The sequence below is a fragment of the Paramormyrops kingsleyae genome, chromosome 25 (assembly GCF_048594095.1).
Source record: "Paramormyrops kingsleyae isolate MSU_618 chromosome 25, PKINGS_0.4, whole genome shotgun sequence".
Lineage (NCBI taxonomy): Eukaryota > Metazoa > Chordata > Actinopteri > Osteoglossiformes > Mormyridae > Paramormyrops > Paramormyrops kingsleyae.
The window spans coordinates 21,188,999-21,216,473 of record NC_132821.1 but is presented as its reverse complement, the minus strand read 5'-3'; the positions used below and the strand labels follow the sequence as shown (position 1 = coordinate 21,216,473).

Sequence of the window (27,475 nt, the reverse complement as noted above, 5' to 3'; positions counted from 1 at the left end):
ATTCTGGCATCTATGGGCAGCCAATGAAGCTGCTGAAGGACTGGGGTAATGTGTTCTCTGGAAGGAGTGCGGGTTATGACTCGAGCGGCACAGTTCTGGAGGAGCTGAAGTTTACGGAGGGACTTTTTAGGAAAGCCAAATAGAAGAGAATTGCAATAGTCGATTCTGGAGGTGACGAGACTATGAACGAGAATGGCAGCAGCATGGGGGGTGAGGACAGGACGGAGTCGATTAATGTTACGTAAATGAAGACCGGGTGATATGGTTAATGTGTGAGTGAAATGAGAGAGTGTTGTCGAGGATGGCGCCCAGACTCCTAACCTGGGTGGAGGGGTGAATGGCGGAGTTATCAATATTGACAGTGAATTTAGGGGACTTGGTTAATGTTGAAGGTGTACCAACGAGTAGAACTTCAGTTTTATTAATATTGAGTTTGAGAAAGTTGGATGAGAGCCATGATCTAATTTCCATAAGACAATCTGAGAGGGATGTGGGTGGAAGAGAGCAGCTGGGTTTAGAAGAAATGTAGACCTAGGTGTCATCAGCATAACAATGGAAGTTAACATTGTAATTACGAAATATATAGCCGAGAGGAAGCATGTAAATAATGAACAGTAGGGGCCCCAATACTGAACCCTGGGGCACACCAGCTGAGACGGAAAATGAACGTGAGGAATAGGATTTGAGGTGGATAAATTGGGAGCGACCTGACAGATAAGAGGTGAACCAAGTGAGGGGAATTTGACTAATACCAATTGATGCTAATCGATTCAAAACAGTGTGATGAGAAATGGTGTCAAAGGCTGCACTCAGATCCAGGAGGATAAGAATAGTTAGCAGGCCAGAATCAGCTGCCATCAGGAGGTCGTTGGTAATTTTAATTAAGGCTGTTTCAGTACTATGGTGTTGGCGAAAGCCAGACTGGAAATGTTCATAAAGATTATGATTAGTGAGATATGTGTGCAGCTGGGAGGCAACAACTTTCTCAAGGATTTTGGAGATAAAAGGGAGATTTGATATAGGGCGATAGTTATTAAAATGAAAAGGATCAGTACCAGGTTTTTTCAGAATAGGTGTAACAGCAGCAATTTTAAATGATGAGGGGACAATCCCAGTATTAAGGGAAGAATGAATAATAGAGGTAATAAGAGGGGCCAATAAGGGGAGATAGGCTATAACTAACGAAGTAGGAATAGGGTCGAGTAGACAGGTGGTAGGTTTAGATTTTTGGATGATTATTGATACATCAGTTACTGAGGGCATAGTGAAATTAGAGAATAACTGAGAGGAGAGCAAAGAGGGTAATAGAGAGTCATTGATGTTCGTTGCCGTGTGCTCCTGGTTTGTGCTGTCTGCCTTAAATAAACACCGTTTACCCGCATTTACGGCTCTCTCGCCTGCTTCCCCGCTCGCCTGCACGTCGCTCACAACAAACTGGGGTTCTTGGACCATTCCAGGAAAAACAAATATTCTCCCTTCACACTTCCTCCCATTTCATTACATTGTTTTTTTTTCCAGCTTCCTGTGGAATTTTTGTTAAAGGACAATTCCTGGAACTGAATTATCTATATTTTTTTTGTATTCTCCATTTTACAGACAGAAGATGACTGCCCAAATCAGAGGTCCCCAAACTATGGCCCGCAGGCCATTTGTGGCCCGCCCCCACATTTGGACCGGCCCACTGAACATTGCCAGAGATATATTTTGTATTTTTAAAATGTAATTTTAAATATACTTGTCTGTATTTGATAATAAAGGTTGGCTTTCAAACTAAAATTTCCCTTAGTTATTAATATAGCCTAATTAATCTTAAAAATCACATGCCAACAGAATGGTACGTTCAACGTAACGTGCCATTGCGATCGGACAGGTGATGCGCGAGCTCAAAGAGAAGACAAAATGGTGAAACGGTTGGGAAAGAGAAAGGTTCATTCAGAATGCAGGGTATTTAACCAAAAGTGGACAAGTGATTATTTTTTGTTCAGTACAAAGAAGTGGAAGTCTGTCTCATCTGTCAAGAAACAGTGTCTGTGTTCAAAGAATACAATCTGTGCCGACACTATGAAACCCGCCACAAAGAAAAGTATGCAAGCTTGCAAGACCAAATGAGAGTAGACAAAGAGTTGAAGCTAAAAAGTGTACTATCAGCTCAGCAGATTACATTTTTACGCCAAACCCAGTTGAACCAGTCATCCGTTCGAGCTAGCTTTCAGGTAGCTAAACTGATTGCAAGCAGCGGTAGGGCATTCAGTGATGGTGAGTTTGTCAAGAAATGTATGAATGCTGTTGCGGAGGAGGTGTGCCCCGATAAAAAAGACATCTTAAATGCGGTGAGTCTGTCCGCAAGTACAATCACTAGATGAATTGAAGAAATGGGGGATAATGCATATGCCCAGATGCAGGAGAAAGTTAAAGAATTAGAATTTTTTGCATTAGCACTGAATGAGAGCAATGACGTGCAGGACACGGCAGCGCTGCTAATGGAGCTCCTAGTATGGTTGGCACATCAAGGGGGCTTATCGGACGAATGAATAAAGAAATGGAGGAAAGAGGTCTCAGCCCCCCTTTGCAAGTCCACTGCCTGTTTCACCACCAAGGACTCTACTGCAAAGTTTTGAAGTGGGAATCGGTCATGAAGGTGGTGTCATATATAAACTTCATCAGAGCAAACGGACTTAATCATCGGCAGTTCCAAGCCTTTCTCGCCGAGCTAGAGTCTGCTCATGGAGATGTGCTTTACCATACTGAAGTCCGATGGTTAAGGCAAGGCAGAGTTTTGAGGCGTTTTTATGAGCTCGAAATCAACACCTTTCTTCTGACAAAGGGCAAAACTGTCCCAGAACTGATCGACGCAGAATGGAAATGGGACCTTGCCTTTTTAACAGATGCGACAGAAATGTTGAACGGCCTCAACTTGCAGCTCCAAGGCAAGGGGAAACTAATATGTGACATGTATTCCCACATAAAAGCATTTGAGGTGAAACTAGCACTGCTTGCGGGACAAGTGCAAAAGCAAGACTTCACTCATCTCCCTGTTACTCAAAGTCTCTCAGCTGAGAATCCAGCGACCCCATTCCCAACTGAAAAATCCTGTGAATGCCTGGAGTGATTCTACTCTGTTAGGCCCTTGAGCAAGGCCCTTAACCTGCAATTGCTTTGTCCAGGGTATGACGTTGATCAACATCCAGCCCTATAAGGAGGTCCTCCAACTTACAGGGAAAAACTTAGTGGTTGGTGGAAGGATTGGCACTCCAGCCACCGGGAAAAAAAAAATGCCTCACACTGGTCCATTTGGACTAGTGTGGTGCTGAGGTATCACCCACCACATGGCTGCGGTTAGGTTCTCATCCCTGAGGTGGTTTGTCGTGTGGTGGGTGTGGCAACCTACTGTAATCAGTGCATAGCTGTCAAGTCTCCCGTTTTGGCCGGGAAACTACCGTATTTTACCCCTCTTTCCCGCCGTCCTCCCGTATTAGTATTTTCCCGTAAATCTCCCGTATTATAATATTTAAAAAAAATTCCTCTGCCTCTCCAAACTGAACTGCCAGTAGCCTCGCGAGAACTGCCACCTGCAGTAGTCTGCAGGTCATTTACAACATTAACCAGGTCATAAATGCGGAGGTTAAAATGGCAATGCTGTGTGCCAAAAACAACGTTACTTTCACCTTCTGTGACGACTTCAACAAGGATACAAAGTCTGCAACAAATCTGTATAATAAGTCATTAGTGAATGCCAGAGAGCCACATGAGTGAACATGAGAAAATAAAAGAAAATGTGTAATGAAAATAAAATGTAAATGACAAGTGGTTATTTTAGATTTCTTGTACACCTGTCTTAAAATGTAAGGAATACTGGAGCTTGGTTGGGGTGGTGGGATGGCTCGCGGTGGGTGCCGGTGTTCTGTCGATATATGCTGCCTTGTTGAAAAATGCTACCATAGTGCTAATCGATAGCCCTAACCCTAACCCCCCAAAACCCCTAAAACCCTTACCTTAACCCTAACCCTAACCCCTAAAACCTAACCCTAATCCCAAGACGGTGGAACTGCACATGCGCAGAAAGGCTCGATAGCACGTCTCGATAGGTAGTATTTTTCGACAGAACACCTGAAAATTTCCCTTATTTTCAAATCCAAAACTTGACAGGTATGAATCAGTGCCTGCTCCTTACCCCTCTCTCTGAGTCTGACCCACTGTGTAGCATGTGACCCTGCCCCCCCCCCTTTCATGGGAGGTAGAAGGGTAGAGTAGTTTCAGGGTATTGGTGCTAGTGGTGTACGGTGTGAGTAACAGTTGTTACGAAAGGATTTCTAAGGACTAATAATAAAAGAGCCTGGTGTCTGGAATGTGTTGCCTAGTTACTTGCCTGCCACTTAGGAGCCGTGGTCTGCTGAGCGACACAGCATGTTATTCACATAGCACCTTTCTTGAACAATTGTCACAAGAAATAAAGCAATTCTGGCGAGTGGGAATGGGATGCAACCGGATGGTACCAAACAACGGTACTAATGGCCACAATTCAGCTTGACTACGCCACCCCAGGAATTACACCTAGGGAAAGTTCGCTTGCCCTACCACCGGGCCAAGGCACACTGGTTTGTTTACTATAAGAGCAGAGAGACGTTGTTCCAAACACAAATTTTATTAAATCTAAAACCATAAAAAAGGATTAGTCAATCAGAACACCATAGGCCTAAAGTACAGCCCAGATACCAGCAGCCCCTATTTGCCAGTCTAAGACTTGGCACTGGAACCTAAGACAACACAGAGGAACCCAAAGGATTCACGCAGTCACACGGGTGAAAAATAACTACAAACCACAAGTGTAATCAACACACAAAACCCACAAAAAAGGGAAAAAAACACTATGTTCTAAACAAACAAAATTAACCAAACAAATAAAAGACATGGCAACATGACCTACAAAAGACAATTCACATTAATGGACACAGTAAAAATGCATATTGCCCATCTAAAACATGAAACAAAATATACCAAACAAAAGTAAATGTAATACAATTAAACAACAAAAGAAACACAAGCCTTTAAAAAGCAGGGGATCAATCAGCCCCTCTAACACACCGGCATATGCACACGTACGCGGACACACCCCCCAGCCAAACAGTTCCCCGGCTAAGAATGGCTACCAGACTATCAATAACAAGGACTGACCGCAATCCACAGTGTCCTTCACAGCCGTGGCAGGGGAGGGAATACATACAAACCTGTACTCCGCCAGTAGTGGGCCAGAGCATCCAGACCCAATGACCCTGGTTTGTCCATCATGGAAAACCATCTTGGGCAATGGGTTGTTTAGCTGGTGGCAAACAGTTCCACTGTCACCGTTCTGTATGTACTCCACAGCAATTCCACTGTGTTCGGGTCCAGTCTCCAGTGGTCCTGTGACACTGTCCCATGTGACAGCGCATCCACCACACCGTTGAGACGACCAGGTAAGCACGCTACCCCAATGGAAAGGAGATTTTCTTGAGCCCATACCAGCAGGTCGTGACCCACCAGAAGTACAGCAGCCGACCTTGTGCCTCCTTGGTGGATGATGTGAAAGACTGTGGCTATATTGTCGGTATGGGCCAACACATGCTTGTCCTTCAGCATGGCCTGAAAGTAGCACAAGATCAGGAACAGCAGATGCCATCAGCTCAAAGTTGTTGATATGAGCAGTGCACAGTGCAGCAGGCCATGTGCCATTCATGCTCCACTGACAACCATACTCCCCCCCAGCTGAGGAAAGAGGCATCTGTCCGCACAACTTCCCACCATCCGGATGTGGGTCCAAGTGGAACCCCACGGGTGAGAAGTTGTACCTGAGACAACCATGTCAGGGTACACACACAACTGTGCATGAGCCGTACTTCTGTGTGTCTCTCGTGCACCGGATACAACTGGAGCTGAAGAAGTCACTTCTGGAATGGCCTTAGCTACAGAAGTCCCAATGGGATGACCACTGTTGCTGCTGTAGGCTTCCCCAACAACCGAAGAGACATATACCGCTGTGTGCTTCCAACATGAAGGCACCCAAGCCCCGCAAGGATGGACTGTATCCTGTCTAGAGTAGGGGAGGCCAGCATTGTACAAGAGTTCAGGGCCAGGCCAATGAAATTTGTTGTCTGTATCGGAACGGTGGTAAAGTCGACCAGTCATAAATCACCTGTACAATTCAATAGAAAATCAAACAAATCTATTGGGGAAAAAATAAAGATAAAAAACATACAATAAGCAGGGGGCATAAGTATTCACCCCCTTAAACTAATACTATGTTAAAGCACTTTTGGATTTAATTACAGCATTCAGTCTTCTTGGGTAGGAATATATCAGCATGCCACATCTTGACTGACAATATTTGCCTACTTTTCCTTGCAAGCTCTCTAAGTCTGTCAGATTGTGATCATCTGATCATTTCCAAACTTTGCTAGCACACTTAGAGTATACCAATTCCTTGGCTACAAAACAACCAATAATACTGGCAAACAAGCGACTTTATTTTGGCTGTTGCCTGGTAGTTAAACTTGTGTTTTGAATGGTTAGACATCATTAATTGTTCTCCTTTGCAGGCACACACAGGGCTGGACTGGCCATCTGGCGTACTGGGTAATGCCCGGTGGACCAACGCACATTTTTGGGCCGGCCCGGGGCTGTCGTAATTTACCCAAAGAAGTATATTATAAATAATTTTTATTGACCGCGACGTCCCATTGGTTGATTTTCTTGAAGGACATATAATCCAATGAAATCTCTCAGCGCTCCTCAGCCCGCCCCTCCCTCCCCTTTTTAACCAAGGTTATCAAATTTTGCCATTTGAGCTGACCAGAGTTGGAGAGGAGTGGCTATGGACAAACCAAAAAAGTGCAAGGGGGTAAGTAAAGCTCAGAGAAAAAAGGCAAAAAAGCCTTCAAGTGGACGCAGCAAAATGCACAAAACTTACCGATATGTTTGCCACCACAAGTTCTACTGCTGCAGCAGCTGGTGTAGGGCCAGAGGAGGGGGCAGAATTAGCGATTCAGGGAGATACGTCAGAGGAGGAGGATGAGGAGAGAGACGTGGCCCAGGGAAAGATTGAGGAAGAGGTCACTATTAGTTAAAAGTAGCCGAAATGTTAATGAAGAGGGATGTTTCATGTAGGGAGTGCAAAGGGCTGGAGTGTGTGTGTGTGAGTGTGTGTGTGTGAGTGCCCAGGGCTGGACTGGGACCAAAAAATGGCCCTGGCATTTTTTGGTCATGGTGGCCCACTATGATTATTTATACGATATGCGAAAGCACATGACATCCCAGAGGATATATGTGCACGTTGTGTGATTACAAAAATAAAGCGCAGCAGGAAGAGAGTAACCATGTTAAAAAATAACTGTAAGCTGAAACACCTGCAAACTATAACTTAATGGCAAGCTAAAATACCACTAAGTTGGACACCAAATCTACTCATAGCATTATTTAAAAATGAAGGCTATAAAGGCAATTCTCTCTCTCATACACATAGTTTCTGCACAAAACTGTAGTTTTGTACACAAATGACACATAACTCTATAAGCTAATATTATTATGCATGTTTTAAGTCTGATTGAACAAAATAAATCTTGTAATAATTTCCTATGTTGAGCATTTGCACACTTTTGGCCCAGATACTATTTAGTGAAGATGTGTTTCTAATAATTTTTTATCATTTAAAATTGTATTAATTCTAACTCGTCTAACTTTTTTCTTATTTTACGTTTTCTGTTTTAATTCACTATTATTATTGTGGTGAATTGATGAGACTGTCCGAGGGGGTATTCCATGAAGCAGGCTTAAGGGAAAGTCTGACTTATTTCGACAAGACAGTCTTACTTAAGTGAGAGTTCTGTTCCATCAATGTGTCTTAAATGAATCCCCGCTGAATTACCATGGTAATTTACACCTGCGAACAAGCCTGGTCCGGACCAGGCTAACTGTCTCAAGAGGGTCTAGCTGCAGACGCCTGTAGAGTGGAGCTCCACCCGAAATATGACACCTCCACAGGAAACACGTGATCAGTTGAGTTGAGGCCACATGTTTCCTGTGGAGGTGACGTATTTCCGGTGGAGCTCCACTCTACAGGCGTCTGCAGCTGGACCCTCTTGGGAAAGTCGGCTTTTTTTTAGCTACTTTCATGGAATACCCCCCCGGGAGCAATAAAGGGGGCGGTGTTTGATGTGAGGTGGGGAAATTAGCCACAGGTGAAGCCAATAACTAAGCGGGGGAGGGACATGCAGCTGAGTGTGATGATAAGAAGAAAAGTTGGAGACAAGGGAGGAGCGCCGGTGTTGCGAGAGGGGTCGATTGGTGCCGGTCGCGGTCAGTAGGATCGCTGCCGGTGAAGATAGGTAGTGGGTGAAATAGGTAGACGCCACGCGGATTTAATAGGGCGACACTGTTGCCAGCGGGTTAGACTATTGTTGTTGCAGGAGGAAGTTGGTTCCCAGCCGTGTTTGATCCCTGGGGCTTAGCTGGTTAGACCCCGTGGGTGGGTCTGGTGGAAGGAAGGGAAGTGTCCTTTTTAAAGTTCTGTGTGTGTGTGTGTGCGTGTGTGTGTGTTTGTGTTTGTTTAGGATGGTCAGCCGTTAAGGGAGGGCTGGATGGAACGGGGTACGCTGCCGCCTCGGAGGGGCTACCTGGCTGATTGTACTGTGCTACTGGTCGGCTGAGTGGAGATGAACCAATTAAATAAAGTATTTGATCCTTAAATTGGTGGCATGTATCCCTTAGGCTTGCTGGTTGGGTAACCTGTGGGGAAGCGGGCTAGGATAGCTAAAAGCTATATCTTTAATACCCACAGAGGTTTTGTTTTATTATTATTATTAGTAGTAGTATTATTACACATATCCCAAAACATTGTTAACTCTGACTGTGTGCAAGCTTACAGCTAACAGTACATGTAGGCAACCCCCACCCCACCCCTCACACACACACACACACACACATACACACACACACACGTGGACTCTCATATACAGGTAGATACAAAGACAAAGCCACTCCCATAGCCACTTCTAACTTCCTTAAATAACCCCATAAGTTGGTGTTAAAAAAGAAACCAACTACTATTAAGGACGCAGAATCCTGTAAGTGCAGATGTTTGCCTAGAGTCACATTGAAGCTTCGTCTAATTCTTGTTCTCAGAACTCAATCTCAGCCCTCAGAGGTGAGTGTTTCTTTATATATGTGTGTGTGTGTGTATATATATATATATATATATAATGGTGTTACATGTTGCAATTCTAAATTAAATTTACCACTGAACCCTAAATCTGAATCAGTAGCATTAAGTTATGGTTCAGAATAGCACTGAAATGTTCTGTGAAGCATATCAGTCTGTCCATCTTCTATCCATTTATTCTGGTCAGAGTTACAGGAGTGCTTGAGCCTGGTCCAGGCAGAACTGGGTATAAGGCTGGGGGGGTGGGTGACACCATGGATGGGATGGGACTACCCCACAGGGTACATACACAAATACAATCAGACACTGTGTATGATTTATAAACACCAATTAGTCTAAGTACAGTCAGCCCTCGTGCATACACTAGAGCCGCAAAAATTTCACTGGAACCGAACTTATTTGCATCCGCAAATTTTTTTGCACGTCTGCGAAATCCTCGAAAAACCCTACAGAAATGTTTGTTTATTTTTCGTACTAATTTATAAGTTTTCATGCTTTTAAGTGTAAAATTGGTAAGAAAAGAATAGTTAGTGATGATTCTACTCTGTTTTGGGGAAAGTTCAAGACATACAATATAAATCAGTTTAAAAATCCCTTAAAACGTGGATTTCTTATGGAAACGTTCCTTTTTATGTAGGCCTACATACTGTACTGTACCTTTACAAGATGCGAATCCCATTCGCAAAGTTAATTCCCTTTGGATACATAAATATTAGAAAATAGTTAATTTACTATTTTGTAATAGTAAGTGCACATTAACGTAAATTCAAACCCAAACACTCCCACGAACCCCCACCCGAAGAGGGAGACTCTGAGGAGCTGTAACGCCTCATGTACGCTATGCAGTCATTTTCATATTTTCACCGTACTGCACAGCTAATTCATAATCATCATTATCTTAAATCAATATTCATCATTGGTGAGTACCCATACTACTGTTTTTATTACATATTTTTAATGTGTGTATGTATTTTTGTTCTCTCTCTTTTCCGTGGTTAGCACACACAGTATTTTTACAACTTATTTCTGTACGTCGTTACGTAATTTTTTATTGATTAAATACCTGTACCCTGTACGTACAGTACATGTTTCCTTTAGGTATTTTATTGAATTGTACTTTGGTTACGTATACGACTTTTGTCAATAAGTTTACAGTCCCGTTCGTTTACTCATTTTACCTTACTGTGAATGCAAAAAAAAAATGCCGTGTTCTATGAATTAGTAGGAGTAACATTAGTATACTGTACTGTAAATGTTTTAGTGTGACAAATATCCGTTAGGCGATACTGTACTCTATTTTTGCATCAAACATTTGTTTTTTTTAAAGGTAATGTATTAAAGCTAATTTTAAATTAAATTAAAGTGTTTTGTGAGCATGATTGGGGTCATATTTAGGGTTTAAACTCTAGAAATAAGCACATATGACCATTTTTAGTGACTCTAACAAACATCCGCAAATCCTTCTCATTCGCGACGGGTTCTGGAACCTAACCTCGCGACTGTCCGAGGTCTGACTGTACACCCAGTGCATCTCCAATTAATTATCATTTTATTTAAGTATTATACCTATAACTGATATCTAAAAATGACATCTATAATTGCCATGACATTCATACAAACAAGACTTGTAATTAAAGCTTTTTATGCATATACTTTGGTGTAAAAACAAAAATCTGTCATTGGTTCTCCATTCATTTAAGCGTTTAAAGTGTGTCACTAGCATACTAAAGACAGAAGAGGCTATTAGTGCAGCAGCTGCGTACAGAAGTAAAAAAAAATTCTGCATTTGAGTCTAAAGTCACGGAATATAAATGTAACATTTACAGCTACAATGTACGAAATATAATCACTGGTGCCTGAGTCTGAGTTAATGCAGAACAACATTAACTAATCCCAGCAGAAAGTGCCACTCATGTACCTGAATATATATATATATATATATATATATATATCTTTCAGATAGATAGATAGATAGAATCTTGGCTTGGATCATTCATCAGTTTGAAACGTCTCAGCAAATGCTTCCTGTTAACCATGAGTTTGTGAACATTTTCACAGAGATACAGTTAGTCTTTACATTTGGAAGAGACACACCGAAAATGGCCAGGTCTCATTGGTTGTCCATCGCCGCTCTCTCTGCCATACTGTGTGGTGGGGTCCACACATTCATGCCAATCACAACTGACCAAAGGCAAATTTCTCACGTTGATATCACTGAGACGGCCATCCTACGTAAGACGGCAGAGGTGTGCCGTGACCGGGCACAGAAGGAGGGGAGACCCTTTAGCCTGACGGTGAGTTTACAATACAAAAACTGAAGTAGTTACAAGGGACTTTGGCTGAGGGACTCTGAAATAGTACTAGTTTTGGTTAGTGTTGAATATTCAGCACACCTGTGAGTCAAATACAGACAATAACGAACAAAGTAACGATAAGTATGAAGTGACTATAAAATTCAGTATTTACACAATATTATGCAAAAAAATCTACATAGCCCAGCCAGGCAATAACAACCTGTTTCCACTGTTGCAAAACAATGTTGGTTTCTCTTTCTGAGACCATGTAACTATGTAAGGGTTAATTCACACCAAGATCCACCCAACACTTATAGCTACACGTTTGGTCTGCACATTTGTATCTGAAGACAACATTTTAACTTTCTCAAAACAAAAATGTATGAGATCATCCACAAATATTACAGCAATTACTTTGCATGGATACTTTATCATAAACTTTTCTTTACTGTCATAGGTTTAAGAATTAAATGAACAATTTCAAACTAATGTCTGGCTTATGATCTTGGCAATGGGCAGGTTTCAAATGAATAACAGTGACTTGGGTTGTATGTAGGTGTCACGTTGGGCGATCCGGCGAGCGGGTAAGCAGGCTAGTAGACGGCAGTAAGGGGCAAACGGGGTTTATTGACAGGTCCGGAGGCACATCAGGGAAACGAGCACGAGACATAACAACACGCAATGACAGATCTGGGGGCTAAAGATTGAGACACGGACTAAATACACAAGACTAGGCAAAAGGAACAGGCAACAGGTGAACACAATCAGGAGTTAACACGAGGTAACGAGGTGGGCGTGGCACACACAAGGATCGTACGGAGCTGGGCGTGACAGTAGGCAAAATGTTTAATCATTGGTGGGAAAATGTAGTTATACCAATAAATACACTTGTGGTTTTTAATGTGAAAATAGCGTCTTTGTGTACAAATGTGTAACCTAAATGTGTAGTAACCGTGGTATTAGTGTGATAATGCACTCTGAACCTGTTGTTTAAAAACGTAAAGTGCATAGTTGGTCAACCCTTACATAAAGGGCTATGAAGGTATATTTATATTGCATTAAATGGTGTATGTTTTTCTACACCTTGTGTTACAGATTGACAGCAGATTGTCGGCATCCGCGGTTCAGGCAGCCTGTTCCCCAGGCAGTGACCCCTCCCTGCTGTCAAGCATTAAGTTTAAAGATGCTATCATGAAGGTCTATATGAGCAACTGGGGGGTGGACAGTGGTTCACATTTCAATGACCCTGAGTATCACTTTGCCAATGAAACATTTAGAGAAGGTCGGAATCTTATCACCCAGGGCAGGACTATCGTTAAAAAAAGTGTGACAGAGGAGAGCTTTTTATCAGCAAGAGTAACACTGGGGAAAATATGTCACACCTTGCAGGTGAGCCACAATGTTTCCTGTTTGTACTACTATAGCTTATCGATAAGATTAGATTAGATAAAACTTTGTTTAGCTTTGTGGAAATTATTGCATAGTTCTCATAGTACAAGATTAAAACAATAAAGCTTAAAATACCAAATATAAAATACAGGTACAAAGACAAAAAATAGCACCTTATTTGTAAAATAAGGTGCTATTTCCCATAGGCGTGGTAAAGTAAGAAGGTGCTATAACTGATTATTATTCTGTCTTTCAGTTTGTATGTGGAAGCATTGTATAAGATTGTATAAGATTGTATAAGATTTCAGTACTGTATTTTTGGATTGTAGCCTTTGATTTTCATGTCCATTTTATTTGTGAGACATGAACAAAATGACTGACTTTGCCACACCGCAGGCTTCTCGGTGCCTGTAGATAAGGACACACTTCCAGCACCCTTGTTTGCTCTTTTCAGGATTTCTACAGTCACAGTAACTGGATAGAACTGAAAAATCAAGCCGCATTTAGCACCCTGATCAAGCCGGACGTCCCAGTCACAAACCTTGCAGGTGATTGGCTGTTACTTCCACCCAGTGCCGCCTCCAGAGAATTTTGATTGGCTTGGACTTGAGAGGCCACTTATGATTATGGTTCCACTTAGAAAATAAAATTATTTTTTGCTATTACTTTGATGTGGGGTGGCAGCAGACTTGGCCATGTATTTACCAGGGTGTATTCTGCATGGGGGTGGGGGGGGGCAATACTTGAGATGTTGGTTGGGTCTGGTATAAAATGTCCTGATAACTGTAAAGTGACACGTAGATAGATGTCATTTTAGTGACGTCCAGATCAGCAGCTCTGATTTGAATAGTCCAAACTCTCCTGCCGCCTCCCCCATGAGATCAGGGCTGGTCCCCAGCACTGAGGCAGCCTTTCTGAGGAGCCTCTTCAGTATGTTGGTGTCTCCTGGTTTCTTGCCGCTGCTCAGGATGGCTGCTGCCACCATTCACCTATAGAAAGTCCATAGCAGCACTGCTTATTCTCCAAAGGACCAGAGACTCCTTGGGGTAGGCAGCTGGCCCTGGCCTTTCCACTAGAGGGCACCATGACTGCAGCCCAGCCTACTCAGTCATCCAGGTGTCCCCTAGGTCTAGGTTCTTGTAGGTCTGCAGCAGCTCAAAGATCTCAGAATGAGACAGAGTGAGTGCTCCAATTTTCTGTAGCGGACATTATTTGGAGCTGGGCCATAAGAGAAAAATACTAGGCAGGGGGGCATTTTATAGCAGGCCACTCTGCCACAGATGGGCCCCCCACCCAATCTAACTCTGGTCGGGAAAATCCTACAGGCACAAAACTTGCATGTGTTACTGATATTTGTCCGTTATTTATGCTGCAGAAATTATTTTGAGGTGGGTCGTAAGGAAAAATAATGTATGCAGTGGAGTGGGGGGGGGGGGGGTGGTACATTTTATAGCAGGCCACACTGCCACAGAATATATTTATGTGTGTGTGTGTGTGTGTGTGTGTGTAAGAGAGACAGTGTAAATGTACTGTATATACTCGTTTGTGTGTAAATGTATATTAGCACTTTTGCTAAATCAGGGTACTCAGTGGTACCTCAGTTCTCGAACTCATTAGAACTCAAATTTCTTAAAAGTCGAACCAACCAGTTCGAAAAAAATTACTTAGAGCTCGATCTGAATCTCAGAAGTCAAAGCGTGAATGCCGACCTAAGATAACTTGTACGAGCAGGGAAATGAGTCACGCGGCACGTCTCTCAGCGGAAACAAAGGGTAACGCTTCAGTCTCAGCCTCGCATTCGCTGTGATAGCATCGTGCATGTTTACACTAGCTGAATACATATATTTAGACAGTAAAAATACATTTAGACAATGATAGACAGTAACAGTAATTATTATTATATAATAAAATACATTTTAAAATAAAGATTTCTTATTAATTATTTTAATATTAATAATAAACTATTAATACATTTAATTATAATAATATTGTCGTGCGGAGCGGGGACAGGACGGAATGGAGACAAAGGCACAGATGTCAGGCACACGCATAGACCATACCATAAATAACATTTTTAATTAAATAAACATTTAGTGTTTTTATAATAACTGTTTAGCCGTATTTTCCCGTATGTACCTGTTTTGTTGGAGCATTTTTGTGTGTAGATGTTAATGTGTTAATAAATGACCAGCTACTTGTTTGATAGGTTGGGCCACTCCCAGTGGTGGAGGAAGTACTGAAGCTTAGTACTTAAGTAAAAGTACAAATATCCTGCAAAATATGTACTCAAGTAAAAGTAGAAGTGCTAAATCAACAATCTTACTTAAGTGAAAGTACTAAGTACTTACTTTTAAATTTACTTTAAAGTATTTTTTAAGTAAAAGTACTCACACAATGGTTTGTCTCAACGTCTGGGGTGTGCCATTTTGTAAAAGAATAGTAGATATACTAACTTACGCCTCTACCGATGTCATTGCTCATAATAATTACAAACAACTAAACAGTATATGTGTATTGGCTCTGTGTCCATGTTGAATGTCTCGTCGTCTTGAAATCAAGCCAGTCTACCAGCTCGTGCTGCCAATTGACGCGCGCTCTGCCATCATTGGAGCTAATGAAGCCACCTGATTGGTAGGAAATGGCAAACAACGCCAGAATTCAATAGGCTAACTATTTTTTCATGCAAGATTTTGAGGAAATTGTGTTCATAAAATGTAAAGACTAAAGGCATAAATTGTAGAAATGTAGTGGAGTAGAAAGTACAGATAATTGCCGCAAAATGTAATATAAAATAAAAAGTATGCATTATTATTTTTACTTAAGTAAAGTACAGATACGTAAAAATGTACTTAAGTACAGTAACAAAGTACAAACAGTTTGTTACATTCCACCACTGGCCACTCCTGACCTCTGTCACTTACTGTATGTGCATGCTTGTGATGGCAGTGAATATTGCCAAAGTAACAGACACAGGCTGCACCACAGCAGTATCTGAGGGGTATCATGCCAGAGAGATACCCAAACATGCTCTCACTCCCACACCTTCACTTTACTCATCTTCACATGGACTGTTTCCCTTCTTATATTCTGTCTGAAGGAAAGTGCAGTCATGGTGGGTGTTTTGACCAAACCAGCAAACAGAAGCCCATAGGTGGGATCAGCAAAGATACTACAGACTCAGAGCATGGCAATCGACATGTGGATGCTGCCAACATGGCAATGACCGCCACCATGGAGCTTCTGGAAGACATCCGTGGAGCCGTTGGAGATATCAACTTCCTACGGTACAAATGTGTCAGAACCAGAGCAAGGCAGAGCGACTAAGTAACGATACAGGCTAATTCACACGCTCTTCAGTAACGATACAGGCTAATTCACACGCTCTTCAGTAACGATACAGGCTAATTCACACGCTCTTCAGTAACGATACAGGCTAATTCACACGCTCTTCAGTAACGATACAGGCTAATTCACACGCTCTTCAGTAACGATACAGGCTAATTCACACGCTCTTCAGTAACGATACAGGCTAATTCACACGCTCTTCAGTAACGATACAGGCTAATTCACACGCTCTTCAGTAACGATACAGGCTAATTCACACGCTCTTCAGTAACGATACAGGCTAATTCACACGCTCTTCAGTAACGATACAGGCTAATTCACACGCTCTTCAGTGATGGCACTGGCTGATTCACACACTTTTCAGTAACAGTACAGGTTGATTCACATACTCTTCAGTGATGACACGGGCTGATTCAGCCACTCTCTAGTGACTCCACAGACTGACTTACACACTCTTCAGTGATGCCATTGGCTGATCTACATGCTCTTCAGTGATGATGCAGGCTGATTTACACGCTCTTTCACCTTCCCCGTCAGGCTGATGTGCATCACAGACTCTTCAGTGCTGGCTTTCGTGATTGACACCACAGGCAGCATGTCCGATGAAATTAATGAGGCCAAGCGTCTGGTGTTTACCATCATTGACAGCAACCAGGCCTCATCCTTCATCCTAGTGCCCTTCAATGACCCTCGTGCGTGGTGCCTTCCTGTCCAGCGTATAAACTGCAGTCTGGTTTTACCACTAAGACTCCAAAATATGGACTGCAAACAATTTTTAATTCAAGTACTTCAAATCATTCTAAATTTAGTTTTTTAATCTTCTGAAAAGCTGTAGTTATAATAATAATAATAGATTGTGAATTGTTATTCCAGTTTTTCTTCAGCTAAAAGTTCAGCTAATGTTTTGTGACAAACAAATTAGTTAGAACATTTTTGTCCTGAAACAGGAGTATATGGATATTGTCCATTTAGGGTCAGTGTCACCTGCACTAGGTCTGAACAGCCCCTTTCCCCTGGTCACACTAATGCAGACATGAGCATTTAACAAAATCATATAAATTATCCCATCACCATCCATTGTCTTTGCAGATTTTGGACCATTAACAAGGACAACAGATGCAGCTCTTTTTAAGCAAAGAATTGCAGCACTTGGGGCAAATGGTGGAGGTGATATACCAGAGATGTGTCTGTCAGGACTCCAGGTAACTTTGGTGTCTGAAAGTGAATAGGATCCAAGAACTGGGGCATGCAGATGGCGGTGGTCAAACAAAACGTTTGTCTCCAGGAAGATTGACAAAAAAAAGGAATGGGAAGGAAAAACAAACTAAAGTACTCTGTATATAAACAGCGGTGGTCAAGACCTAAAGAGCCAGCTGGGAGCCTCAGTTAGGGTTATGGTGTGACAAACCTGTGTCTGTCCTCCCCCACAGCCTCTCCTGAATGCCTTATATGGCTCTCAGGGAGAGTATTTCTAAACACTTCTGGTCTAGTAATTAATGGCTCTATCTCTGCAGATAAAGTGGAACAATCTCCTACCGTCTGACCCATGACAATGGCCATGTGACTTGTTCAGCTGTACAGCATATCTGTCCTATTAGGCCGCCATTGGACTCCTTCAACCGTACAGCATATCTGTCCTGTCAGGTGGCCATTTGACTTGTTCAGCTGTACAGCATATCTGTCTTGTCAGGCAGCCATTTGACTTGATCAGCCGTACACTGCGTACAGTATATCTGTCCTATCAGGCAGCCATTTGACTCATTCAGCCATACAGCATATCTGTCCTGTCAGGCGGCCATTTGACTTGATCAGCCGTACAGAATATCTGTCCTGTCAGGTGGCCATTTGACTCCTTCAGCCATACAACATATCTGTCCTGTCAGGAATCCATGTGACTTGATCAGCCGTACAGCATATCTGTCCTGTCAGTTAGTTGTATGGTTCATTAAATTAGACAGTCAGCAACACAATATACAACTTGGTCTAATGGACAGACAGATTGGATCATAGAAGAACAATATTAATGATAAACAAAGATAGATATTGACCTTGTCTACTATGTATTTTGTATAGGCTTTATGATGTCTCAGTTTATCTCAGTCGTTTGCCCCCCTTCTCCTCCCTCTGCACGCCTGTTCACCCCTGTCCACCTCTGTCCAGCTGGCCCTTACAGGTGCTCCTCCCCTCTCAGAGATATTTGTCTTCACGGATGCTCCCGCCAAAGATATCTACCTGAAGAGCACAGTGCTGTCACTGATAGAAAGCACAAAGTCAGTGGTGAGTGTGGATGAATTTACTCCCAAGTAGCCAACAATCCATTGAGAGACTCAGTGACAAAGTTTCCCTGGCAGTCAAGGATACATCATATCCATTGCATTATACATCATTTTCAATTCATCACATCAACACACTCAGATCTAGTGACTCCATGTGGTCTAAATCTCAGTCAGACTCACAGTCATAAGGTAAACAGCACAAGACAGCAGAAAAAAAGGTTGAAAATGACCCTTTACACATCTGTGATCTAAGCCTCTATCCTGTACAGTGGTTACTCTCAAAGGAAGTCTGGTCATTAATTAAACCCCAGAAACAGATACAAGATCCACTTAAATATCTATACCTGTTCCTTCTGTTCCTTTAACACAAATGAAATGTCCCTTGCTAGCAAAAAGAGTTTTAATCCTGTCTCACTGTCCAGGTAAACTTCATGTTAACAGGCGTCTTAAGTGGCCGACATCGAAGAAGCAGTGACAGTAACAATCGAGTGCAACAGCAGCAATTTTCCAGTCACATTTTCCAGGAGCTGGCACAGGCATCGGGGGGGCTGGCTATACAGGCCAGCAAGGCCAACTTGCCCCAGGCCACCAGCATTATTCTGGACTCCACCACCTCTGCTCTGGTACACCTCCCTTCTAGTTTCACGTCTCCTCTCATAAACACAAGTCACATTATTTATTCAACCTCATTTCTGATCTTATATAGAACAGATCAGTGATACTTTATTGATACCCCGGGGGAAATGCCCTTGTTTCCGACCCCATCTTACTCTGCATAAGACACACACACAGGTGACAGCAGGCTTTAGGGTCACAGCACAGGTTCATTATGCAGCACCCATGGGGCTTGGGGTTAAGGGCTTTGCTCACAGGCCCACAGACATGTGACCATTCTGCTAAGGCTGGGGCTTGACCTGGTGACCTTCCAACCAAAGCCGCAGAGGCTTAGCCCACTGAGCCACACTATTGTTATTAATCTGTCTTCCCAGATTCATGTTTGCAGGATTTGGCTATTTACTACGGTGGCCCCTAGAGACAAAACACACACAAAAGAAAAAGCAGAAACAAAATGAAAATGCGCAGCAAATTAAAAAAACACACGCAAAAGAAAAAGCAGAAACAAAATGAAAATGTGCAGCAAATTAAAAAAACACACGCAAAAGAAAAAGCAGAAACAAAATGAAAATGCGCAGCAAATTAAAAAAACACACGCAAAAGAAAAAGCAGAAACAAAATGAAAATGCGCAGCAAATTAAAAAAACACACGCAAAAGAAAAAGCAGAAACAAAATGAAAATGCGCAGCAAGTTAAAAAAACACACGCAAAAGAAAAAGCAGAAACAAAATGAAAATGCGCAGCAAGTTAAAAAAACACACGCAAAAGAAAAAGCAGAAACAAAATGAAAATGCGCTGCAAATTAAAAAACACACACAAAAGAAAAAGCAGAAACAAAATGAAAATGCGCAGCAAATTAAAAAAACACACGCAAAAGAAAAAGCAGAAACAAAATGAAAATGCGCAGCAAGTTAAAAAAACACACGCAAAAGAAAAAGCAGAAACAAAATGAAAATGCGCAGCAAGTTAAAAAAACACACGCAAAAGAAAAAGCAGAAACAAAATGAAAATGCGCAGCAAGTAGACAATCCCAAACCGGAAGTGCTCCACCACGCTAGGGGGCGCGGTGAGCTCATGTGGCACAGTCGCTACACAGTAGTGATGGGAAGTTCGACTGAATTAACTGATTTGATTCTTTCGAGCTGTCCGTTGTAATGAATCGATTCTAAAATCGATTCTGTGATTCACTTTTTTTTCCGTCTTTTTTGCGCCTGACCGTATGAGTCAACGAATCATGGGATCGGATAATAAATCAAACGGTGTCTCAAGGTTACGTTATTTGACTGAAAGATGGGGCTGGTGTTAAACAAAAATGTTCAGCTTGACTATTCACAATAAAAAAAACAATATATAAAAAGCAGAAAGGGTGTCGATGCTGAATAAACACGCGTGTATATATAGTTCTTATTTTCTTGACTTTAGCCAAATTCATGTGCATGAGTATCAAGGACTACATCACAGTTAACAACTGCAATATTACCAATACAATCACACACACATACAATGAGCATGAGTAAACTTGCATACGTTGTTGTGTAAACGTCAAAGTTAATAAATATCTTTGGTTTTTGATGAAAGACATATGGTTTTATTATGCAGAAATGCAATAATTTACTGTTGTGAACGCCGCAATGGCTCTTGGGATCGGTTCGCAAACCATCCGTTTGAGTCGCCGACGGAGTGTCCGAGAGTCCGTTCGATGAACAAATCGAACTTACGGTTTTCGGACACTCGGTCGGTGACTAAAACGAATGGTTTGCGAACTGATCCCAAGAGCCCTCGCCGCCTCGCGGCATTTGCTGCGGAAATGCAGTTACGCTGTTGAAAGGAATAAAATTAACGCAGCTGTTCACAGGGCTGTCAACTTTGGTCAGCCGGTTGGCCAGAGATTTTCCATTTCAGACAAGTCCGCACACGCATTTACACCTTTGTGACAGTTTTATTCCCTTGTAAATGGTCTGTAGGGTTTGCAAACTACCCCAACGCTTTTGCTGCAGCTAATTTTAGGTTTATAATGTAATAATATAAATTTGCAGTAAGATTTCTTGCACGAGCGTGAGAATCCGAAAGCGTGAGTGTCACGCCAGATGCGTGAGAGTTGGCAGCCCTGTGTTCATTTATCACAACAGTAAATTATTGCATTTCTGCATAATAAAACCATATGTCTTTCATCAAAAACCAAAGATATTTATTAACTTTGACGTTTACACAACAACGTATGCAAGTTTACTCATGCTCATTGTATGTGTGTGTGATTGTATTGGTTATATTGCAGTTGTTAACTGTGATGTAGTCCTTGATACTCATGCACATGAATTTGGCTAAAGTCAAGAAAATAAGAACTATATATACACGCGTGTTTATTCAGCATCGACACCCTTTCTGCTTTTTATATATTGTTTTTTTTATTGTGAATAGTCAAGCTGAACATTTTTGTTGAACACCAGCCCCATCTTTCAGTCAAATAACGTAACCTTGAGACACCATTTGATTTATTATACGATCCCATGATTCGTTGACTCATACGGTCAGGCGCAAAAAAGACGGAAAAAAAAGTGAATCACAGAATCGATTTTAGAATCGATTCATTACAACGGACAGCTCGAAAGAATCAAATCAGTTAATTCAGTCGAACTTCCCATCACTACTGTGTAGCGACTGTGCCACATGAGCTCACCGCGCCCCCTAGTGTGGTGGAGCACTTCCGGTTTGGGATTGTCTACTTGCTGCGCATTTTCATTTTGTTTCTGCTTTTTCTTTTGCGTGTGTTTTTTTAACTTGCTGCGCATTTTCATTTTGTTTCTGCTTTTTCTTTTGCGTGTGTTTTTTTAACTTGCTGCGCATTTTCATTTTGTTTCTGCTTTTTCTTTTGCGTGTGTTTTTTTAATTTGCTGCGCATTTTCATTTTGTTTCTGCTTTTTCTTTTGTGTGTGTTTTTTAATTTGCAGCGCATTTTCATTTTGTTTCTGCTTTTTCTTTTGCGTGTGTTTTTTTAACTTGCTGCGCATTTTCATTTTGTTTCTGCTTTTTCTTTTGCGTGTGTTTTTTTTAATTTGCTGCGCATTTTCATTTTGTTTCTGCTTTTTCTTTTGCGTGTGTTTTTTTAATTTGCTGCGCATTTTCATTTTGTTTCTGCTTTTTCTTTTGCGTGTGTTTTTTTAATTTGCTGCGCATTTTCATTTTGTTTCTGCTTTTTCTTTTGTGTGTTTTTTTAATTTGCTGCGCATTTTCATTTTGTTTCTGCTTTTTCTTTTGTGTGTGTTTTGTCTCTAGGGGCCACCGTAATTTACTCATATTTACTGATTCTCTCTCATTTGAATCACATGGCTTCAGGTTTCAAGTTTGTCATTTGTATTTTGTCCAATAAGATTCTTACTTTTTGAATCACATGACTTGCTCTATTAGTTTCCATCATCATTTTCCAAAGCACTGATCGGTGGCTGCCCCTTCCCCCAGGTGACCCTTTTCCAGGCTGTGAGGAACCCGGGGAAGGATGAAGACTTCATCTTCATGGTGGATCCATCCATCAGAAACCTGACAGCTTACATCACAGGCAACAGTGTCACATACAGTCTCCAGAATCCTTTAGGTGAGCTAACAAGCCTGGACAATATATTTATAATCATATTTAAGCAATTTAGCCACATTAGCCTGTTTCTCTGTACTGTTACTTATGTTATTTACCCAAATTGTATGAAACAAGAATAATACAGACTGGTCAATTTTTAACCAGTTTAATTTGACTGGATAAGCAGTTGGGGTAAGGATGGATCTTAGAGCATATAAAGGGATGGGGTTCTTATGTCAATCAGTATGTGTGTTTTTTAATAGTGAATGTAGATTACAAACTTTGAATATAATTACCCAGGGGAGCCCATATTTAAGAATGTTGAATATGAAGCCGCCTAAATTCAGTGTAGATATTTATGGATATTGGAATTTACTTTATGTGTCAGACAGGAGAGTGTATGTGGTCACTGCTGCTTCCTCCAGGTGTCCAGCAGAGCAGTGCAGAACCAAATGGCCCCCTGGGGTCCATACAGGCAGTGGGGAACCTCAACAGGATTCAGCTCAACCTGCAGGAGGGATTATGGAAAATCCGCATCAGTTCCACACAGCCCTATCAACTGAAAGTCACAGGTAAGGCCAACTCTCAGCTGTTTTCAAGGGAAATGACTGGTAAGAGTTATCAGAAAGTCTCAAATAAGCCTTATCACCAGATAGTCACAGATAAGCCTTATCGCCAGAAAGTCACAGGTAAGCCTTATCGCCAGAAAGTCACAGATAAGCCTTATCGCCAGAAAGTCACAGATAAGCCTTATCGCCAGAAAGTCACAGATAAGCCTTATCGCCAGAAAGTCACAGATAAGCCTTATCGCCAGATAGTCAAGATGAGCCTTATCATTAGAGAGCCACAAGTAAATCTCTCCTTTTAAGGTGTACATGCTTCACTCTTTGTGCATTTGGGATTTTGCAGGTCGAAGCACAGTTGACTTCATATTCACATTTTTAAATATATTTATGGATCCCCTAAAAGGAATGGAATTAAATGAAGGTCGTCCCCAAGTAGGTGAGAAACCTGCTATAGAATCTGCAAGAATGGCTACAAAAACTACTAATTTAAAGCACGATTCATCGCAAATTAGTGGCAAACGGCACTTAAACATCACATTTTAAGACCATGTAGTATGAAAAAGCGTCTGCCACCAAATAAGTCTCACACTTGTCCTCTTTTCTTCTTAGGCACAAACACCACCTTGTTCCTCACAGTAACCAGTAACACTCCAGTAAATGTCACAGAAGTGTCACTAGTGGAGGCATCAGGGGCCGGCCAGACGAACGGCACCTTACAGGACCTGGGCCGTGGGAACTACCTAATAACAGTGGACAAGATGCCAGAGGGCGTCTTTAACGTGCGAGTGTCAGGGATGTCGGCCAGCTCCTCACAGTCTTCCAGCACGGTCTTCCAGCGGCAGTCAAACACTCAAATCAAGGCCTCGAGTCTGATTGTCTCTGTGAGTGCTTTCATTGTGTGGTCAACGGTTAGTCTGAGAAACATACCTTGGAGGAGTCACATTAAATCTACTCGTCATTTCATTTCAGGTCCAGGGCATATCGAACCTGGAACCCGGGGTGCCCATCTCCATTCCTTTCACTGTACGATCCCCTGGGTCAAACCCATTACACCTCATCAGAGTCCATGGTGATAAAAGCTTTGTTCAGAAATTCACAGGAATGTAAGAATGAAGTTCTGTTAATTATAATTGTTCGCTTGCTTTCACTTTCGAATGGTTCCAGTGCATTATGGCAACTGGCTGTATTGTGCCCCCTTCAGGCTGTCCCTGGTGAATGGCAGTGCCCAGGGCTCAGTGAATCTCATCGCTCCAGGTGACACACTGTCTGGCACTGATGTCACTGTGACCATCACGGCCGAGTCCTCCGATCGCAGTGATTCCAACTATGCAGTAGTACGACTCTCAGTCGTCACTAAGGTAACCAGGGTCCCCTAAAGGGTGCTGTATCGAATGCAAGGACAACACTCACGCTGGGCTGCTGGAAAAAATTGAGTTAAGCTTCGCTCCAGACATGAGCCTTGTTTTGAGAAATGACCTTTGATCCCTGGCCAGGTTACAGACATCAGCCCTCCAGTGTGCCAGGGCAACACGACGGGTAACTGTTCGGGGACCTGCAGCCTGTCCAGCTGGGAACTCTCTGCTAATATCACCGACGACAACGGCACGGGTGTCACTAGTGTGTCTGCCCGCGGGGGCAACGGCACCCTCAACAGCACCATCTCTGTGGGGGAGGGGGGCATCAATGTCACACAGGTGTTCTATAGTGCCTCTTGCTGCGCCCCTGATCTAGAGCTTGTAGTGGTGGATGCTGTGGGTAATGTGGGCAGATGCATATATTCTGTCAGGGCTCCCAGCACGAGAGCCCCTCCCAGTACGGGAGCCCCTCCCAGTACGGGAACTCCTCCCAGCACGGGAGCCGCCGCCCCCAGCACGAGAGCCCCTCCCAGTACGGGAGCCGCCCCCAGCACGAGAGCCCCTCCCAGCACGGGAGCTGCCCCCAGCACGGGAGCCGCCGCCCCCAGCACGGGAGCCGCCGCCCCCAGCACGGGAGCCGCCGCCCCCAGCACGGGAGCTGCTCCCAGCACGACGGCTCCGCCCACTGTCCCTGTGACCCCCAGCAAAGGGGCCGCCTCTCTGGCACCACGACTCTTGGTGTGGGCGAGTTTGCTGATTATCCTGAAGGCTTTCATAGCCATGTGACAACAGCAATCCAGAAAGAGAGACCTCATTTGAAGATGCAATTTAACCAATGAGTGCACAGCCACTATCTTTTACTCTTCTTCATGCAACAATTAAACCAATGAGTGCACAGCCACCATCTTTTACTCTTCTTCATGCAGTGTCACTTGCTGACATTGGTTACATTACTGCTTTTTAGCTTACGTATATCTTACTATATATACAGCATATATACTCAGCAAAAAAAGAAACGTCCCTTTTTCAGGACTGTGTATTTCAACAATAATGTTGTAAAAATCCAAATAACTTTACAGATCTTCATTGTAAAGGGTCTAAACAATGTTTTCCATGCATGTTCAATTAACCATAAAGTTATTTGGATTTTTACAACATTATTGTTGAAATACACAGTCCTGAAAAAGGGACGTTTCTTTTTTTGCTGAGTATGTATCTTTTAAATAACTGTCTTGTACCTTTACACATTTACTCAAATGAAAAGCTGAAAAATGTCTAGGATTAATCTCTATCTTGTGTTTTTTGAAATAGGTGTCCGTGTCAATCTAGGGTAAGTTTTGTCTGTCTCAAGGCCATTAATCTAGAGAGGATGATGGGGAAGAGGAACACAGGCACACAGAATCCATGAGGCTCTGACAGAGACATGAGAGATGTGGAAAGAAGGGGATCCAGTGCGTGATCGTGAACAGCTGCTCACATCTGCAGTGCAATGGTTCACCATGAGAGAGACAACAGACAGACAGATCTCCAATTACTGTCACTGAGACAACCCCCCCAACAGAGATATATCCGAGCCCAGGGTTCCCCAATTATTGTGACCAAAATGCCCCCCTCCACAGAGATATACGTATACCTATTTATGTAATTCCAAAGGTGTTACTAATTAAAAAGGCTTGTCAAGGTAATTTTTAATTCAAAACAGCTCTTTTAGAATTATAATTTGGCTTTCAATTTACTACTTGAAATGAATGTTTTACTTAAAATTACTGATTGTTTCTGTAATTTTTTGGTAACTGAAGTAATGATTTTTGTTATTATAACCAATAAATACGCTCATTTTTTGCTGTATTAAACATGCATCCCAGCTTTCTGTGAGCACTGCATATACTGTATGTTTGGGCTCAGACTCCCCAGTTATTTTTCCCTGAGGGCCAAATTCTATCAGCAACACAAAGCCAAGGGCCACTGGCCCCAATATTGTGCTGCCAGTCAATAAAGCTGCTGCATTCTGATATTCCTTTGGCCTCATGCTGCCCGGTGACGGTGTCGCTATTCCCATAATGCCGAGCCAGCAGTAGCTGGTGCCTGTGGACCTGCCCCCCCCCCCCAGCAGCTTTATGTCTGCTCCTGTTATGAAGCTGCTCTTTATATGCTGCTTCTCACTTTATAATATATAAGAAAGAATGACTCCTTAGATGTTGCCTGTGCAGACAGTCAGTTTTGCAGAGGATCCTTCACTGAAACCTGAATCTCATCCGTTCTTGTGTACGCAGGCACACTATCATAGTGAACAGTTAGTGGCCACTGTAAGCAGTTGCTTCACCTTCCTCTCACTGGTGGTAAGGAGTAAAACGTAAAATGTAGCAGGTTCATATCCCACAAGGAGCCCCACTTAAAGACCCTCGAGTGAAACACTGCGATTCACCCACATGAAAACAGACACAGAATCAGAAGTTGATTTAACCTTTAGTGACGCCCTGGATTCAGGCAGAATGCAGAACAGTCCCCAGCAGTGTGTAGGCAGCTTTGAAAAGGCTTATGGAGGATAGTCTCACTCACCATATGGATTTTTCCCACGATGCACTGCTCACCACTGCTTAACGGCCCCAAAAGCGAAGAGCTTCTGTTACACAGTGATGCATCGGCTCACAGGAGCGGATCAAAGAAACTCGAGGGAAACCTGCCTCACCAGGTCACGCAGGGCCCTCAGGGGCCAGGAGTAAAGACAGTCAATGATAATGCAGAAACGGCAAGGTAAGCAGGTCCAGGCAGCCAATGATAACACAGAAACGGCAAGTTAAGCAGGTCCAGGCAGCCAATGATAACACAGAAACGGCAAGGTAAGCAGGTCCAGGCTAAGGCATTCATTCATCTAAA

General features: G+C 42.6%; 1 protein-coding gene across 3 annotated transcripts; it reads left to right on the top strand.

Annotated features, from left to right (window-relative positions):
- Positions 1–9,016: 9,016 nt before the first annotated feature.
- LOC111861047 (von Willebrand factor A domain-containing protein 7-like) lies at positions 9,017–26,451 on the top strand. 3 transcript variants are annotated; one of them, XM_072707297.1, is made up of 16 exons: positions 9,017–9,175; positions 11,249–11,484; positions 12,580–12,873; positions 13,328–13,421; positions 15,971–16,157; positions 16,756–16,910; positions 17,308–17,420; positions 18,379–18,495; positions 18,917–19,117; positions 22,566–22,698; positions 23,103–23,249; positions 23,587–23,679; positions 23,853–24,124; positions 24,213–24,346; positions 24,445–24,601; positions 24,737–26,451. In XM_072707297.1, exons 2-16 carry the CDS (start codon positions 11,290–11,292, stop codon positions 25,382–25,384), a joined length of 2,940 nt encoding a protein of 979 aa, XP_072563398.1. In that variant the 5' UTR covers positions 9,017–9,175; positions 11,249–11,289; the 3' UTR covers positions 25,385–26,451. The 3 variants fall into 3 exon arrangements, with proteins under 3 accessions (XP_072563398.1, XP_072563399.1, XP_072563397.1); XM_072707296.1 differs by lacking the exon at positions 9,017–9,175 and adding an exon at positions 9,304–10,109; XM_072707298.1 differs by lacking the exon at positions 11,249–11,484 and having other exon boundaries at positions 9,038–9,175.
- The last annotated feature ends 1,024 nt before the right edge of the window (positions 26,452–27,475 follow it).